Source organism: Ursus arctos, unplaced genomic scaffold (assembly GCF_023065955.2).
Source record: "Ursus arctos isolate Adak ecotype North America unplaced genomic scaffold, UrsArc2.0 scaffold_12, whole genome shotgun sequence".
NCBI lineage: Eukaryota > Metazoa > Chordata > Mammalia > Carnivora > Ursidae > Ursus > Ursus arctos.
In genome coordinates, this window is record NW_026622786.1 from 6,462,567 (window position 1) to 6,477,267 (window position 14,701).

General features: G+C 42.0%; 1 protein-coding gene across 30 annotated transcripts in view; it reads left to right on the forward strand.

The window, feature by feature from the left end:
* PDE4DIP (phosphodiesterase 4D interacting protein) overlaps positions 1-14,701 on the forward strand; it is a 166,885-nt gene that overhangs the window by 56,347 nt on the left and 95,837 nt on the right. For 22 of the 30 annotated variants that reach the window (XM_048216389.2, XM_048216361.1, XM_048216365.1 and 19 more), the window contains 4 exons: positions 6,923-6,999; positions 9,570-9,693; positions 9,876-10,051; positions 13,237-13,354. In XM_048216389.2, the coding sequence (XP_048072346.1) occupies positions 6,923-6,999; positions 9,570-9,693; positions 9,876-10,051; positions 13,237-13,354 (495 nt within the window). The remainder of the gene's footprint in view (positions 1-6,922; positions 7,000-9,569; positions 9,694-9,875; positions 10,052-13,236; positions 13,355-14,701) is intronic. The other 8 variants (XM_048216363.1, XM_048216367.1, XM_048216376.1 and 5 more) reach the window with 1 other exon arrangement.

Consider the following 14,701-nt stretch of genomic DNA (forward strand, 5'->3'; position numbering starts at 1 on the left):
GCAGGGGCTCTACCCTCACTCCTGGCTTTCACAGGAGGCCTGCACTTTGCTAAATTAAGCCCAGCCAGGCCTATTTGTGAACGGAGAGGCTCCAGCCAAGTTAGAGCAATTCGTCCTGCTAAGGAATGTGCTGGGAGGGGGAGAGGATCACTGAGATCATTGGTATTTATATGTATGTTTTCTCACTTGCCAGCTCAGTTGGGCCAAATCAACAGAGGCTTCTGGGACTCCACCAAGATTTTTAAAGGGTGGCTGAGAAGGGCTTAAGTTACAGATCAGTGTGAACACCAAGGCAGTGTGTATATTGGGACCTCTGAGCTCAGAGTCTAAATAAAACAAGCCCAAATCACCTCTCCTATTTTCCCCCATATTTTTAAAATAGACTTTATCTTTTAGTGTACTTTTAGGTGCACAGCAAAATGAGCAGAAGGTACAGAGGTTTCTCATATACTCCCCCTGTCCCCCGCCCCCAGCAGGCTCCTGCACCATCAAAATCCAGACACCTCTTTTTTTTTTTTATTTTTTTTAGTAGGCTCCATGTTCAGCATGGAGCCCAATGCAGGGTTTGAACTCACAACCCTGAGATCAAGACCTGAGCTGAGATCAAGAGTCTGACACTTAACCAATTGAGCGAGCCAGGTGCCCCAAGACACCTCATTTCCATCTATCTTTTCTTGGGTTCCTGTACTCAGGGTTGGCCAGAAAGGGTTCTTTCTCCTTCCTATGATTCACGCATCTCACTCCCTTTGGGGAAACTAATGTTTATTGAACACCCACCATATGTCAAGTATTTTCACTTACATCTTTTCCTTTAATTTTTCAATATCCCTGAAAAGTAGTGCTGTTAGTAACTAAAACTTAGGTTACATGTTTTACCTCTAGAATGCAGAGGATGAACTATGTGAAACTATGTGAAACTGTAAAAAATGGTTGAATATTTGCACTTTCATGTGAGTCAACCTAATAGAATGTGAGAGAGTTTGTATTTGAACCCAGGACAGTTTAGTTCTAAAGTCTACACTGTGGTGTCTAAATGGGATGTCTCTTGATCCGACAGGGGCTCCCCCGAAATGTGGGACGGTGATTGGGTGAGAGCCGGTAGCACAGACAGTGAAAGAATTCACTGGAGGCAGACAAAGGAGATCGTAGTTTATTGAATACACTGCAAGAGAGTGGCGGGCGGACAACAGAGCAGAGACTCTCTGCAAGGAGTCAGTGGGGGTGGGGGGTGGTTAAAGGGGGAAGGTGAGGAGGCATGGCAATGTAGGGAATCTTCCCTTTTTTGGTAACTGTGCTTGGTTGTAAGTAGCCCATTGGTCAGTGAGGGCCTATGGGTATGTTGGAGATGGGTCACCTGATGGGCCTGTCTTTATCCAGCCAGGGGGTCCTGTGGGTCCTTTCTACATTCCATCCTTGGAGCCAGTTGCCTGCAGGCGGCCTCTACATACACTGCATTGTACCATACGCTACCCTGAGTACCACCTCCTTTATTTTCCCTCGGCAGCTCTGTAGTTTCTGATTTATAGGCCTCCTTCCTGAAAGATTGGAATGAGGGAAATGAGAGGAAGGGCAACCCAAGTTATGACGTACCTGAGTTGAGTCTATGAGTATTTCTTTGGAGGCTAAAGCTAGGATTTGCAGGATTTGTGTATCTGCTGCCATTTATACCTCCCACCTGCGTGCATTTCCATTCAGCTATCTGATGCTAGTTCTTCTCTGTTTTTTGTTTTTTAAGATTTCATTTTTAAGTAATGTCTACACTCAATGTGAGGCTCGAGCTCACAGCCCTGAGATCAGCATGGTGTCCTTAGGTCTCCTCTGCTTATCACACTGTATTATAATCGTCTGGTTAATTGCCCTTATAGGCTGCAAATTCCCTGAGGACCATGGTTGTGACTGCCTTGCTCTTTCTAGTACCTATTAGAGTACTAGAATTGGATGAAAATACAAATCTCACAAGTCAGCTACCCTGTCCTCTTCCCAATGAGCACCCTTTCTGTCTCTGTCTCTCTTTCTCACACACACACACACACACACACACACACACACACACACACATGAGCCCTGGCTTCCTCTGTCCAAATACCCAGTCACCTGAGAACCCATCCATGGCCCCAGTGCGGATTCAGTCTGTGTTTGTCTGACCAAGGTAAACTGGGCTAGGAAGGAGGTGGTATTGTTTTCAGGCCTCTGCTAAGGACTGACATGGTAGGGCTTGAAAGAGTGACCTGAATAGAGGGGTTTTGTTATTTGGATGAGGACCCTTGTATTCTGTATTGTATAAGCCGAAACTTTTCCACTTGGTTTCTTCCATCTCTTTGGGGGACTGGACACTAAGGCAGTCTCTGGCAGAAGAGTGCCCTTGTCTCGTAGTCTTCTGGTTACTGAGGTTGAAGACACTGCCTTATTGTCCTTTCCCTGACAATGAAGGACACTTGTCACATGTTGGGGCAACCTGTGTGTCTAATTTGGGGCTTCACTGTGCTAGTGGATGACAGTAGAAAGACAGGGACTGAATAAAGTCTTTCCCCCTACCCTAGGTGGGGCTAAGTGTCTCATATCAACTGAGATAAGCAATGGGGGTTGTATTATAATTCTTATGGGCAAGACAGAGAGTCTCTGATTTAAATTAATTATATAAAAACAGAAAGTTTGGGGGATGACCAGTCCAGGGTCACACAGTTAGTTAATGACAGAACCAAATATTTAGACCCACTAGAGTTCTATTTTTGCTTTGAAACTGGGTGAATGGAAAGGAACTTCATCTATAAATAAGTCACTTGGAAGCTACTAAAATGCATTTCTAGGGATTCGTAGGGACCAGTCATTTGTCCCTTGGTCGGGACACATAGAACCCCTTATGAAAATAGTCAATATTTTGCCCTGTTTTATAGAGCTATGGCTTTGCCCTAGTGGCATCAGAGAGGTCCGGAAAAGAAATTTACTCTGTATGCAAAAAATATTTATGAACTGTACTTTTCCTAGAAGGAATACAGTTCTAAAAAGAAAAGATTTTAAAGTAAAACTCACCCACTTAGAGTTAGTTTTCACTTTGAATAATCACAAACTATAAGAGGGTCTGCTCACAAGATTTTGAGACTCTTCTGCCTGCCAACCTATTTCTTCTTGAATTATTTTAGTTTACAGAATTGATTTAAAGTACGATCTGGCCATATTTATTTTCGTCCCAAATAAGGACTCTTCTATGGAAGGCCGTGCTCCTCTCTGGCTTATACCTACTGTCTTGCAAAGACAGTGATATCCATTTCCTTCACTCACTGATCCCAATTCACATCTTATTACACTGAGAACTTCCTGAGGTCAGGAACTGCAATGGGTAGAACTTTGGTTCCAGCAACCTTTAATCTCTAACACATATTTTACTTGCTGATTTTATCAATGGCTGTATGCTGTCAAGCTTTTTTTTTCTTTTAAGTGCCTGCTCTTAACCCTAGCAGCAAATTATGAGAGATATAAAATAAGACATAATCCCCGTCCTCAAGATTCTTTGAGTAATTGAAACACACACACACACACACACACTTGCATGAATATGAGGTTATGAGCAATGGATCAATTTGTGGAGTTAAAATTGAAGCCTTGGAGAGGAGTTAGGTAATTGGTTACCACTGGTTGCTTTTAGCCTGGTTCTGTGTTGAACTTTGCAGTAAACACCAGGGTGGAAATCAGTTCAGGAGAATCCTGTGTTTAACATTGATTGCTGTTAAGACTCCAGTCACGTGATTTTTCTGGAAACAAGACAAGTTGCGACACAGAGAAAGTCTGCTTAAACACAGTTAATCTATAAACTCATCATTAGCCCAGTTCTCAAACTCTAGGTACTAACATTGTAATGAAGGTTTATTGTATTTCCAACCACTTAATTTTAGCTTCATCAGTAAAAATTTTCCTTCAATTAGATGGGTGAGTACTCCTCTGGGGACATGTAGAAAAACAGGCTCTCTCTCCCCCATCAGCCCAGCTGCCCCTTTCTTGAGTACAAAAATTTCCTCAGATATCTTGGCAAAGAGCTGACAAGACTTGGTAATAAGATAAGCAGATGCAGTTAAATTGGGATCCACTCCAGCTGTACTTAGAATTGGACAATTTGCATATGAATATTTGCTAATGGAGAATGAATAAATGTGATAAACCATGCAGAGAATTTTCTGCAGAAAGAGGTTACAGAAGGGTTAGACCACACTGCTGTCAATTGGTTATGTACTCTCGTTTCCATGCGGTAGATTTTGTAACACCCATGAAGGTACCTTGATCCACTGGAATAACTGATCATAAGATTTAGGATCTAGTCTTGTGGAGATGAAACTATTTTAGCAGTTCTGCCTGAGCCTCATAAACTTTATTGGCTATTTCATTGAATCGACCTAATGCCAAAGCCTGGAGAAGTAATTCTATTTTTCACCTTTCCTATTTCTTCTTTTCTTTCCCTTCTTTTCCTTTCTCATTTCTACTTATCTCAGAAGGATAAAGCTCGCGTGAAAACTGTTCAGATTGGGTGTGTATTCTTGTGCAGGTTTCTGGGATAGCCTACCTTTGGTGTAGTAATTTTCTTTCCTTTCCATGACATAACATTAGTTTAACATGGGATTGGTTGAGAACCTCAGCTGTCCCAGTCAGAGAGGGTAAATTTTTGTTTTTATAGTTAATAATAGCTAACATTTTCTGAATGCTTACTGCGTGCCATGTATTGTGCAATGTATGTTTTGTGCATTATTTCATTTAACCTTCTTAACACCCTAATAAGAGAGGTGCCATTCTGATCCTCCTTTGGTAGATGAGGAGGTTGAGGTTTTTAGAGAGGGCAGGTGGCTTGCCAAGCCCCTCTTCTCACCTTCAGGGCCTGTGTTCTTGACCACTATACTTAGCTGCCTAATGTAGAACATTCCCTAATTCTACAATTTACCACATTCTGCTAAATCAAGCAAACATTGGTAATGCTTCCTGGGCTGATCTCTGGCTGAAATGCTGGAGCAAAAATGCAATGCTGGATTCGATTATTGTTTTTACCTTAGAGGAAGTCTTTGAGTTTCAGTTTCCTTCTCTTTAAAATGAGGGACCTGGAATCTTTTGCCAAGTTAATTCAAGTATTGACTTCATTTTCTTATCTGGGATTTGGAACAGAGAGAGCCCATAGAATTTGTATCCTCCATTTTTTTTCTTTTTTTCTTTTTCTCTTTTAATGCCAATGTAGTTAACATTCCATTTTTTCCCCCTTTAGATTTAAATATTTTTCCTGGTGGGGTGAAGATCTCTTGACTGACACTCATGAGCCAGTGAACATAGGTTGTTGAGTAGCTGTGTGCAAGGCAGAGTTCTAGGCGTTCTAAGTGTATTATGTTCCTTATCCCATTGAATCTGCACAAAGCCCCCTGTGGAATAGACATTATTATCTTCGTTTAAAAAAAAAAAAAAAGCAACCACAATATACCTGTGGGAAAACTGAGGTGCACATGATGAAGTCCATAACATAGTACTGATGAAATTCTTCCTGCTTCATACTATGTATTCAGGGAAGGGACCAACTCATCTCTGTGTACTCTGCTCTAAGCCTTAATAAAGCAGATCCCTGACTAGTATTGTTAGACTCCTCCTTACATTCCCCAACACACCTGCTCCTCATTTTCTGTTCCCTATTTTATTTTATTTTATTTATTTATTTTTAAAGATTTTATTTATTTATTTGACAGAGAGAGAGACAGCCAGCAAGAGAGGGAACACAAGCAGGGGGAGCGGGAGAGGAAGAAGCAGGCTCCCAGCGGAGGAGCCTGATGTGGGGCTCGATCCCAGAACGCCGGGATCACGCTCTGAGCCGAAGGCAGATGCTGAACGACTGAGCCACCCAGGCGCCCCTTCTGTTCCCTATTTTAGTTAATAGTATGCATTACCACCCACATGCTAGAAATCTCAGCATTGTCTTTGCTTCTCTCTCTCTCTCTCTCTCTCTCTCAAACCAGCAAGCCCCACGGATTCCCCCTTGGAAATGCCTTTTGAGTCTTGCTTCCTGTACCTCTTTGACCCCAGAGAGTCCCTATCTCTATTCTGAGCAGTCGCTCCTGACTCATTCATCTTTTTTACATCTACTGTAAACTCCTTCCCCAACACAGACCTGATCATGGCAATATTTTGCCTAAAGCTCCCTGGTGAGTTCTTGTTCTCTACTGACTACTGTTCAGTCGTCTTCACAAACTAGTTGTAAACATTTTCTGTGCCGACTTCCCACTCTTCATCATACACCAGGCCGTTCAAGCTGTGTTAGACATTCCGTGGACAACATTTCACCAAATCTCTGTTCATACTTTACTTCTCTTGGGATGTTTTTATTTCCTTTTTCAGTTTATCAAGTCATAATTTATTGCTGTTTCACCTCAACAAAAATTGTCTCCTTCATAGAATTACCATCAGAATCCCCTATCACCTTAAGCAAATGCAATTTATGAAAATCCAATTTAATGATAAAGGCAACGTATTATTTTCCAAAACATTTGCAACATAATTTCTTTAAATAATTAAGTCCCCAGTTATATTTAAAATATAATTCTATATGCAGCAATTTGGTTTTCAGTGGCAGATTTATATGAGTAAGAAAATATTATTTTAATGTACACGGTCTCCTCTGATGCTTTAGAAAACAAACAGACTTTGGTGGCTTTCATCATCCAGGGGCAAGAATGAATGGCTTGGGAGAACAGATGAGTCGCTCCGGGGAAATCCTGAGTCTGTATAGTCCATTCATCCTTGACGTGGTTACTGATCCATGTGAATCTTGTTTATGTCATGGGTCATGAAGAGGCCTGGGATAAGATGAGAAACTGTGGACCAAGGCAAGACTCAAGTAGGAACCTGGTTCCAGGGCAGAGGGTCTGTGGCAGTTACTGACGGTTAATGCCTGTGTGCTTTTCAGAACATCGAGCTGAAGGTTGAAGTAGAGAGCCTGAAACGAGAACTCCAGGACAAGAAACAGCATCTAGATCAAACATGGTGAGTTGTGGTTTGAACCAGTTGAACTCTTGGTTCTTTCCAGAGTCTGGTTTATTAATCTGAGAACAGTAGATTTGGAACAGATTCCTTCACCTTAACTCTGGTTTGTGAATGCTGTGGTCAGTTGAGAAACCAGAACAACGTGCTTTCTTTCCCCTTGGCTCTCTCTGTTACTGAATCTGGCAGACCTTGAGGTAAATTGAAATTCACCGGGCCTAAGATTATAAACTTCCTGTTCAACAATCAGCTAATAACACCAAGAGCTGACATAGATTTGGGGGAAAATGGGCACTCTTGTACACTGCTGGTGAGAGTTTGAATGATGGCAACATTTTTGGTAGGCGGCACTACCTACCAAAGTGAAAAACACATATTACCTTTGACCAAATAATCTCTAGAAGGAATCTATCCCTCAAAATAAAAATACGAATATGGAAGAATAATTGCAAAAGGATGTTTACTGCATGTTTATAATGGCAAAAAAAGTAGAAATAGCTATCCATCAACAGGGCAATGGTTGACGACATTTTGATATAACCTTACTGTGGAATATTATGCAGTCATTTAAAAGAATTAGTTAGCTTTATATTATTATCTTGGTGAGAAGTCCCTGATAGACTAAGCAAGGGGAAAAAGTACTGGGTGATACTTATGGTATAAGCCCCTTTGTGTAAAGACAAACAGTCCCCTCTGTGTCTACATGTGTTTGCTTGATTGTGCATTAAAAAAAAAAACAACTAGAGGGTTATATACCAAACTCTTCAACATTACTTCTAACAGAGAAGTGAGATTGGAGTTTTTGTTGGGGAGAAGATTTGTTTCTTTTTTTCTTTATATGCTTTTGTATTGTTAAAATGGTTACTTTTATAATTTTTAGTTTTTATCATTAAAAACCCCATAGTTTTCAATGACAAGTATTATTAAAATTGCTTTTAAAAATAATTTTTAGATTCTCTTCTGGGATCAGTATATATTCAAACGGATTTGACATTCCTTTTGTCTCTACAATATTTCTTGATATTTAGGATGACAGTCTAGCAAGATCAGAATACTCAAAACCAGACTCAATTGTGCACATGATGTTGGTATTACTAAAAACTTACTAAGTTATTAAATGAGCTAAGAAACTTTAGGAAACTTACGATTGAGAAATAAATTTTGAGATTTGTATAATGCTTTTAAAAAATGTTTTATGTCAGTTCAACTTTTAATTAGGTGGCATTATTCTATTTTTAGAAATGAGAAAACTAAGGTACATTAAAGTCTTCTCAAATGAGTGGCAGAGCCCACATCTCTGGCATCAAGTTCAACACCCTTGTGACTTTACAACAGCTGTAGCCTATTAAATCAGGCATTCCCTGCCGAGTTACTCAGAAAATGTACAACTTCCATTCTCAAGATATCGTAGTTAGCTCTTGTCCGTTGCATTTGTCAAGGAATATGAAGTCAAAGTCAAAGTTGACGATTCTTGAGGTCTGCCTATTTACAGGTCTTGAGTTATTTTCTTGAGTTATATCCCTTGTACAGCCAAGACCGTCTGCCCCTACCTGCAATCTGTATAATGATATGGGAACTCAGGAGAATATAGCCTGTGAGATGGTGCTGAGTAGTGTCCATTATCAACCAAAGAATCCTATAATCTTTAGGAAACCCCCCTTTGGTCTTCATAGACACAGACTTCTGGGTCAACTAGTAAAGTACCACGGGGCTTGGATAGAGCAGCTTTGATTTGTTATGAACCTATGAAGTCATAATATTGTTCTCTGCCTTGAGAACAAGAAGATGGTCCATGGTTCTCAACAAATGGCTTAAAACAGGAACAAAACCAAACCGGAATTAAGATCATTCAGCACCTGATATTGCCTCCAAATTGTTAATCCTCAGACATCCAAGGGCAGCTGTTGTTAGCTATAAATAAGCTGGTGACACCTTACCCGCTTCATGCTAGTGCCTGGACATTCATTCCTAAGGACATCAGAGAAGCAAAGCTGGGCCAGAACCCCGAGCTTCATAGATTAAATGTCTGTTCTCTGCATGGGACCATGGGAAATCTGGATAGGTAGCCCAAATTCAGGACAGTCTGTGGGTTACCGGCTATAAAGGAGGAGAGCATTTCTGTGGCTGTCCAAAAGGATATTCTGTCCCAGCACCCTAAATGGCAGGAACACATTAAATTCAAATAGCAAGAAAGACAGGGAATTAGCAAAGCACTCTGGGAGAACAGTCGAAATGGAAGAGACCAGGGACACATGAACATGGATGTTGAATTCTGAACCATTTGATGACTGCCCACCTCCCAGTTGAAAGATTCTCCTCTTGACGTGATAGTGATAATGAAGCCTCTAGGAAGTCAAGTATATTCTGATTGACAAGCAACAACAACAAAAAAAATAGAGTTCCGGAAAGGTTACCTGAAAAGTTTGGGAAAAGCAGTTCCACAAATAATTGCAGAGGAAAAAATGCTTAATTTTTCCCCCTCATCAGTGTGACTCTGAATTGAAACAACCTTAATGGGTCCATCTGCTAAATTATATGACTGGCTCTGACTGGCAAATGCTCTGTGGTTTCAGGGCTGATGTGGAGAATCTCAACAGCCATAATGAAGCTGAGCTCCGGCGCCAGTTTGAGGAGAGACAGCAGGAGACGGAGCATGTTTACGAGCTCCTGGAGAATAAGATCCAGCTTCTGCAGGAGGTGAGCGGGACTTCCAGAGATCCATGGCCCCGGGTCCCCTTTCATCTATTTCCCTACTGCTCTGCCTCCTGGCACTCACCTTTGCTTTGCGTACTTTCCACCCCGAACTCATCCAAGCATCCGCAGTCTTGGGCTCCTAACCCAGGTGGGCCTTTGCAGCCTCTCGGTGGTTGTTCTTGCAGGAATCCAGGCTAGCGCAGAAGGAGGCTGCGCGCATGGCAGCTCTGGTGGAGGCAGAGAAGGAGTGTAACCTGGAGCTCTCAGAGAAGCTGAAGGGGGTCACCAAGGACGGGGACAACGTACCAGCGGGCCGGGCTGCTCCTCACCAACACACTGAGGCCCTGGCCCAGCGGGACAAGTAGGTGTCTCCGGTGCTCTGTCACTTGTCTTTTGCCTGTTCTCCAGCCTACAAAAGCATATACCAGCTGCGCTGTTCCCTTTTAAGGCCCTAGGGGAGACCTTCCTAATTTCCAAGACTTTATGGCCCCCACAACCAAGGATTTTCTTTTTAGGGTTGAGCCCTCAACGTATCTATTAACAGAACTCACTTCTTAGCCGTCAGGAGCCTTCAGGTAGGTATAAGTAGAACAATGGTCAAATGGTGGCAAACAAGATACATGGACTCACTTATTCACTTTGATTGAGCACCTGCTACATGCCAGACACAGGCCTAAACATGAAGGTTACAGAGATGAAAGACCCAGGTCTTCTTGATAAGAAACTGTTCCATGATTTTAATAAGTTCTTTGATAGCAGTAGCATGGGATTGTCTTGGAACATAGAGGATTGTCATCGATTCCAGACTAAAAGAGCAAGGTCCCATTGAAAGTTTCCTGGGGGAGATGAAATCTGAGCTGGGTTTTGAAGAATGAATAGGAGTTCGAAGAAATAGTATAGGGGGTAGATGGGAAAGGGAAAAATTCTGTCCCGTTGGAGAAACTGTGCAAGGGAGACAGAGGGAAGGGCATGTTTCAAGACCAGCAAATAGTTCTACGTAACTAGAGCAGAGGGTCTGGGAAAGACTACTGAGAGGCAAAATGCACTGGGGATAAGGTCTGATTGTGCTGGCTTTGTATGCCGTAAGGAACTTGAATTTTCTTTTAAAGGTAACTGGGCAATTGTTGAGATCACCCCTGTCTAGGTTAATGCAGCAACTTCCTAATTATTTCTTTACTTCTGGTCCTGCCCCACTCTATTTTATTGCAATCTAACAATTCAGAGAAGTTTTGAAGTGGAAAATTGAACAGTATCAAATGGGCACATAATTCAGGCTCTCAGATGCATGATACTATGATGGCATAATAGTTTTTAACGGAATAGGTGAAAAACACACCGTGTACCCATGAGTAATGTGATCTTTTTGAGACATAAATCTGACCACTGACATGGCAGAGTCATTTAAAATGCTCTCCAGGGGTGCCTGGGTGGCTCAGTCAGTTAAGTATCCAACTCTTGGTTTTGGCCCAGGTCATGATCTCATGGCTTGTGAGATCAAGGCCCATGTCAGGCTCCATGCTCAGTGGGGAGTCCACTTGAAGATTCTGTCCCTCTGCCCCTCGAGCCACTAACTCTCTTTCTCTCTCTAAAATAAGTAAATAAATAAATCTTTAAAATTTTTAAAATAAAATGCTCTCCAACACCTTCAGGAGGTAAGCTTCATTCTCCTTAGCATGGCCATCAAACCCTTTTATGATCTGACCCCTGATTTTTCCCAGACTCATCCCCACCATGACCCCTTCACACGTCACTGATGCAGGCCTAGTAATAATAATGATGACTAAAGTTTGTTGCCTCTTACTATGCAACTGAGCTGAGTACTATAATGTTTTTTAATTCTCCTAATAACCCCGGAGGTAGGGATTATTATACTTTATAAATGAAGAAACCGGCATTTAGAGAGTTGTGTAACATGGCCACAGGCATTGAAGGAATTAAACCCTGAACCTACACATCGCCTCCAGAAGCAAATGATGTTATTAGGTCAGGTCTCCCGAATTTTGCTCATGCTCTTCCTTCCATGGGAAACATCTGCTGTGTTTTTCCTTCCTGGTGAACTCCTATTCATACTTCCAAACTGACTCAGGCATCAATTTTCACTTCTGTGAGTGCTTTTGTGACAGCAGGTTTAAGTCTCTAAATTGTTGCCTTGTTTTATATACACAGCCATTATTGTGCTGTTCTCAGCATGGTGTTGTATTTGCTTTCAGATTTTCCCTGCTAGATTCCCTGAGACCCTTGTTTCATGTCCATATCCCAATAAACACTTGTTAAACAAACAAAAGAAAACATATGCACACATGACCAATAAGTTAGGGAGTTTATATCAAATGGTCTTACCAACTTTGTACGGTAGGAAAATAGATCGTCTATAGAAACTGAAGAGCAAAGGGATAAATAAGGTTGGAGGCTTGAGAAAAAAAGAAACATTCTAGCATAGATACCATGGGGAATTTGATATGGAATCCACATTCATCATAATTACTATTTTTTTGAGAGAGAGAGAGAGCACAAGCAGGGGGGAGGGAGGGAGGAACAGAGGGAGAGAGAATCCTAAGCAGGCTCCACACCCAGCATGGATCCCAACTCGGGGCTTACTGTCACCCACCTGAGCCAAAATTAAGAGTCGGGCGCTTAACTGACTGAGCCACCCAGGTGCCCCTCATCATCATCATTACTATTCAGCTTGCATCTGCATGATGTTTTTAAGTTTTTAAAGTTCTTTCTCATCCACAAATCTTAGCTGATCCTCACAGCCTTGGTTAATTTATAATTTGTAAATTTTAAATAAATTATAAATTTTAAATTAATTTGTAGTTTATCTATGTGCTTCCTACTTGACTTTCTGGTACCCTTCACCTTTCTCCCAATTATTTTCCTCCCAAGGTATTATCACTGTCTTACACACCTACTTAGGAATAATAATGACAATTGGAAACAGTTCATTCAGTACCAGCGTGTTTTCCAAGGACAGGTATCTCTAGGACTCTAAGACTTAAGAGAAACAACAAGATATACCTTGCACATAACAGATGAGGAACAGTTGTTGATTTGAACCTGCAGTTTGTATACTTCAGCACAGCACCCACAGTCTGATAACCTAAATCCTAGTCTGAATTCCCAGCCTCTTCTCTAGCCCTCACCTCTCCCCCCAGCCTTTGTTCCAGTGACTCTTCTCCAAAAATATCTTGTATCTTTATGCCTTCATTCCTTGGTTCAATCTCCTCCCTGTACCTGCAAAATGGTCCAGGTTTCCGAATCTCTTCTCCTAAATGTCCCACAGACTGCTCCAAGTTCAGTGACTCACTTTGTCTTCCTACAGTTTCACGGCAGCACTCAGCATACTCTGTCGTGGTCATTTGTGTACATAGTAGAGGGCTAGGGCAGAGAATGCATGGCCTTCTGAGAAAAAGCATCAGAGTTCAATGACCCAAAATGGTAAAAACTGACTGGACTGGATCATGCTGTCTTTGGAGTGGGCTGAAAAATAAAGGCAATGACAGCATCATGACCCTAAGTGTTGTTCTGACTTTTTCTCTGCTCCAGAAGAATTGAAGAACTGAATCAGAGCCTGGCTGCCCAGGAGAAGCTTGTAGAGCAGCTGTCTCAGGAGAAACAACAACTGCTGCATCTGTTGGAGGAGCCAGCTAGCATGGACGTGCAGGTGAGGCGTGGGCAGTGCCTCTGTGTTCGTTATCTATGCTGCGTAAAAGTGACTACAGATGTAGTGGGTTAACACAACATACATTCATCGTCCCACAGTTTCTGTGGGTCAGGAGTCCAGGCGTGGCTTCAATGGGTTCTCCTCCCAGGGTCTCATAAGCCTGAAATCAAGGCGTGAGCAGGCTGCTTTCTCCTCTGAAGGTACACTTAAGGAAAGATGGGCTTCTAAGTCCCCTCAGGTTGTTGGAAGAATTTATTTCTGGGTGGCTCTAGGGGTTGTGGCAGCTTGCTTCTTCACAGCCAGCAGTGGAGAGAAAGAGGAGGTCCGTTCCTTCTCTACCTCTGCATGCTCTTTTAAGAGGCTCACCTGATTAGGTCAGGCCCACAGTTGTGACCCTTTTGGTTCACTGAAGATGAACTGAGTAGGGACCTTAACTGTACGTGCAATACCCATTCACTTTTGCCATGTGACATAGCATACTTATGCGGTGATATTCTGTCATCTTTGCCACGTTCTATTCCTTAGAAATAAGTTGCTGGTCTCGCCCACACTCAAGAGGTAGGGATTACGCAAAGATGCGGTGGCTACCAAGGGGGTGGGAATCACTGGGGCCATTAGAATTTTGCCCACCACCCTGAGTGATTTATAACTATATAGAATGTTTAATGTGGGTTCTTTCTCTGTTAGTTTTGTTTTTATTTATTTATCATTTTAATTCCAGTATCGTTAACCAACAGTGTTATATTAGTTTTAGGCGTGCATAATGCAGTTTTAATATTGAAGAACTCTTACTATGGTAAAAATAATTGTATTAGTCTATATTGTTGCTCTTGGAATTTACCTCAGAGGAAACTCCCCTCTTCCATTCAACTTTTAATTTTCTAAAAAGGTGTTTCCTAAAAGAACCCTAGAATATATCTTCGCCCAAGCAGCATAAACAATTACTGGATATTCTTACAGGTCTTAAACCAGTGATAAAGCAGGCTGTGAGGTTTAACTTACTGGTTCACATATGGAGAGGTTGGAGTCAGGGTAAAACGAACGGGGAGAAGAATTAGCCTAAAGCAGTGATTCCCGTCTCTCCTGTGTCATCGCACAAATAGATAATGGTAATATTTGCAAGGTACAGTAGTAAATGGATGGAGCGTCTTACTTGGAGGTCGTCAGTCTAGGTGCTTGGGCCGCGACGAGGACAGAAGAAATCACTATTTCGGCTATACTTGTAAACTTCCTGGCCTGTGGCTCTGCTTTGGTTAGAAAGCTCTGGTTAGGGGCGCCTGGGTGGCACAGCGGTTAAGCGTCTGCCTTTGGCTCAGGGCGTGATCCTGGCGTTATGGGATCGAGCCC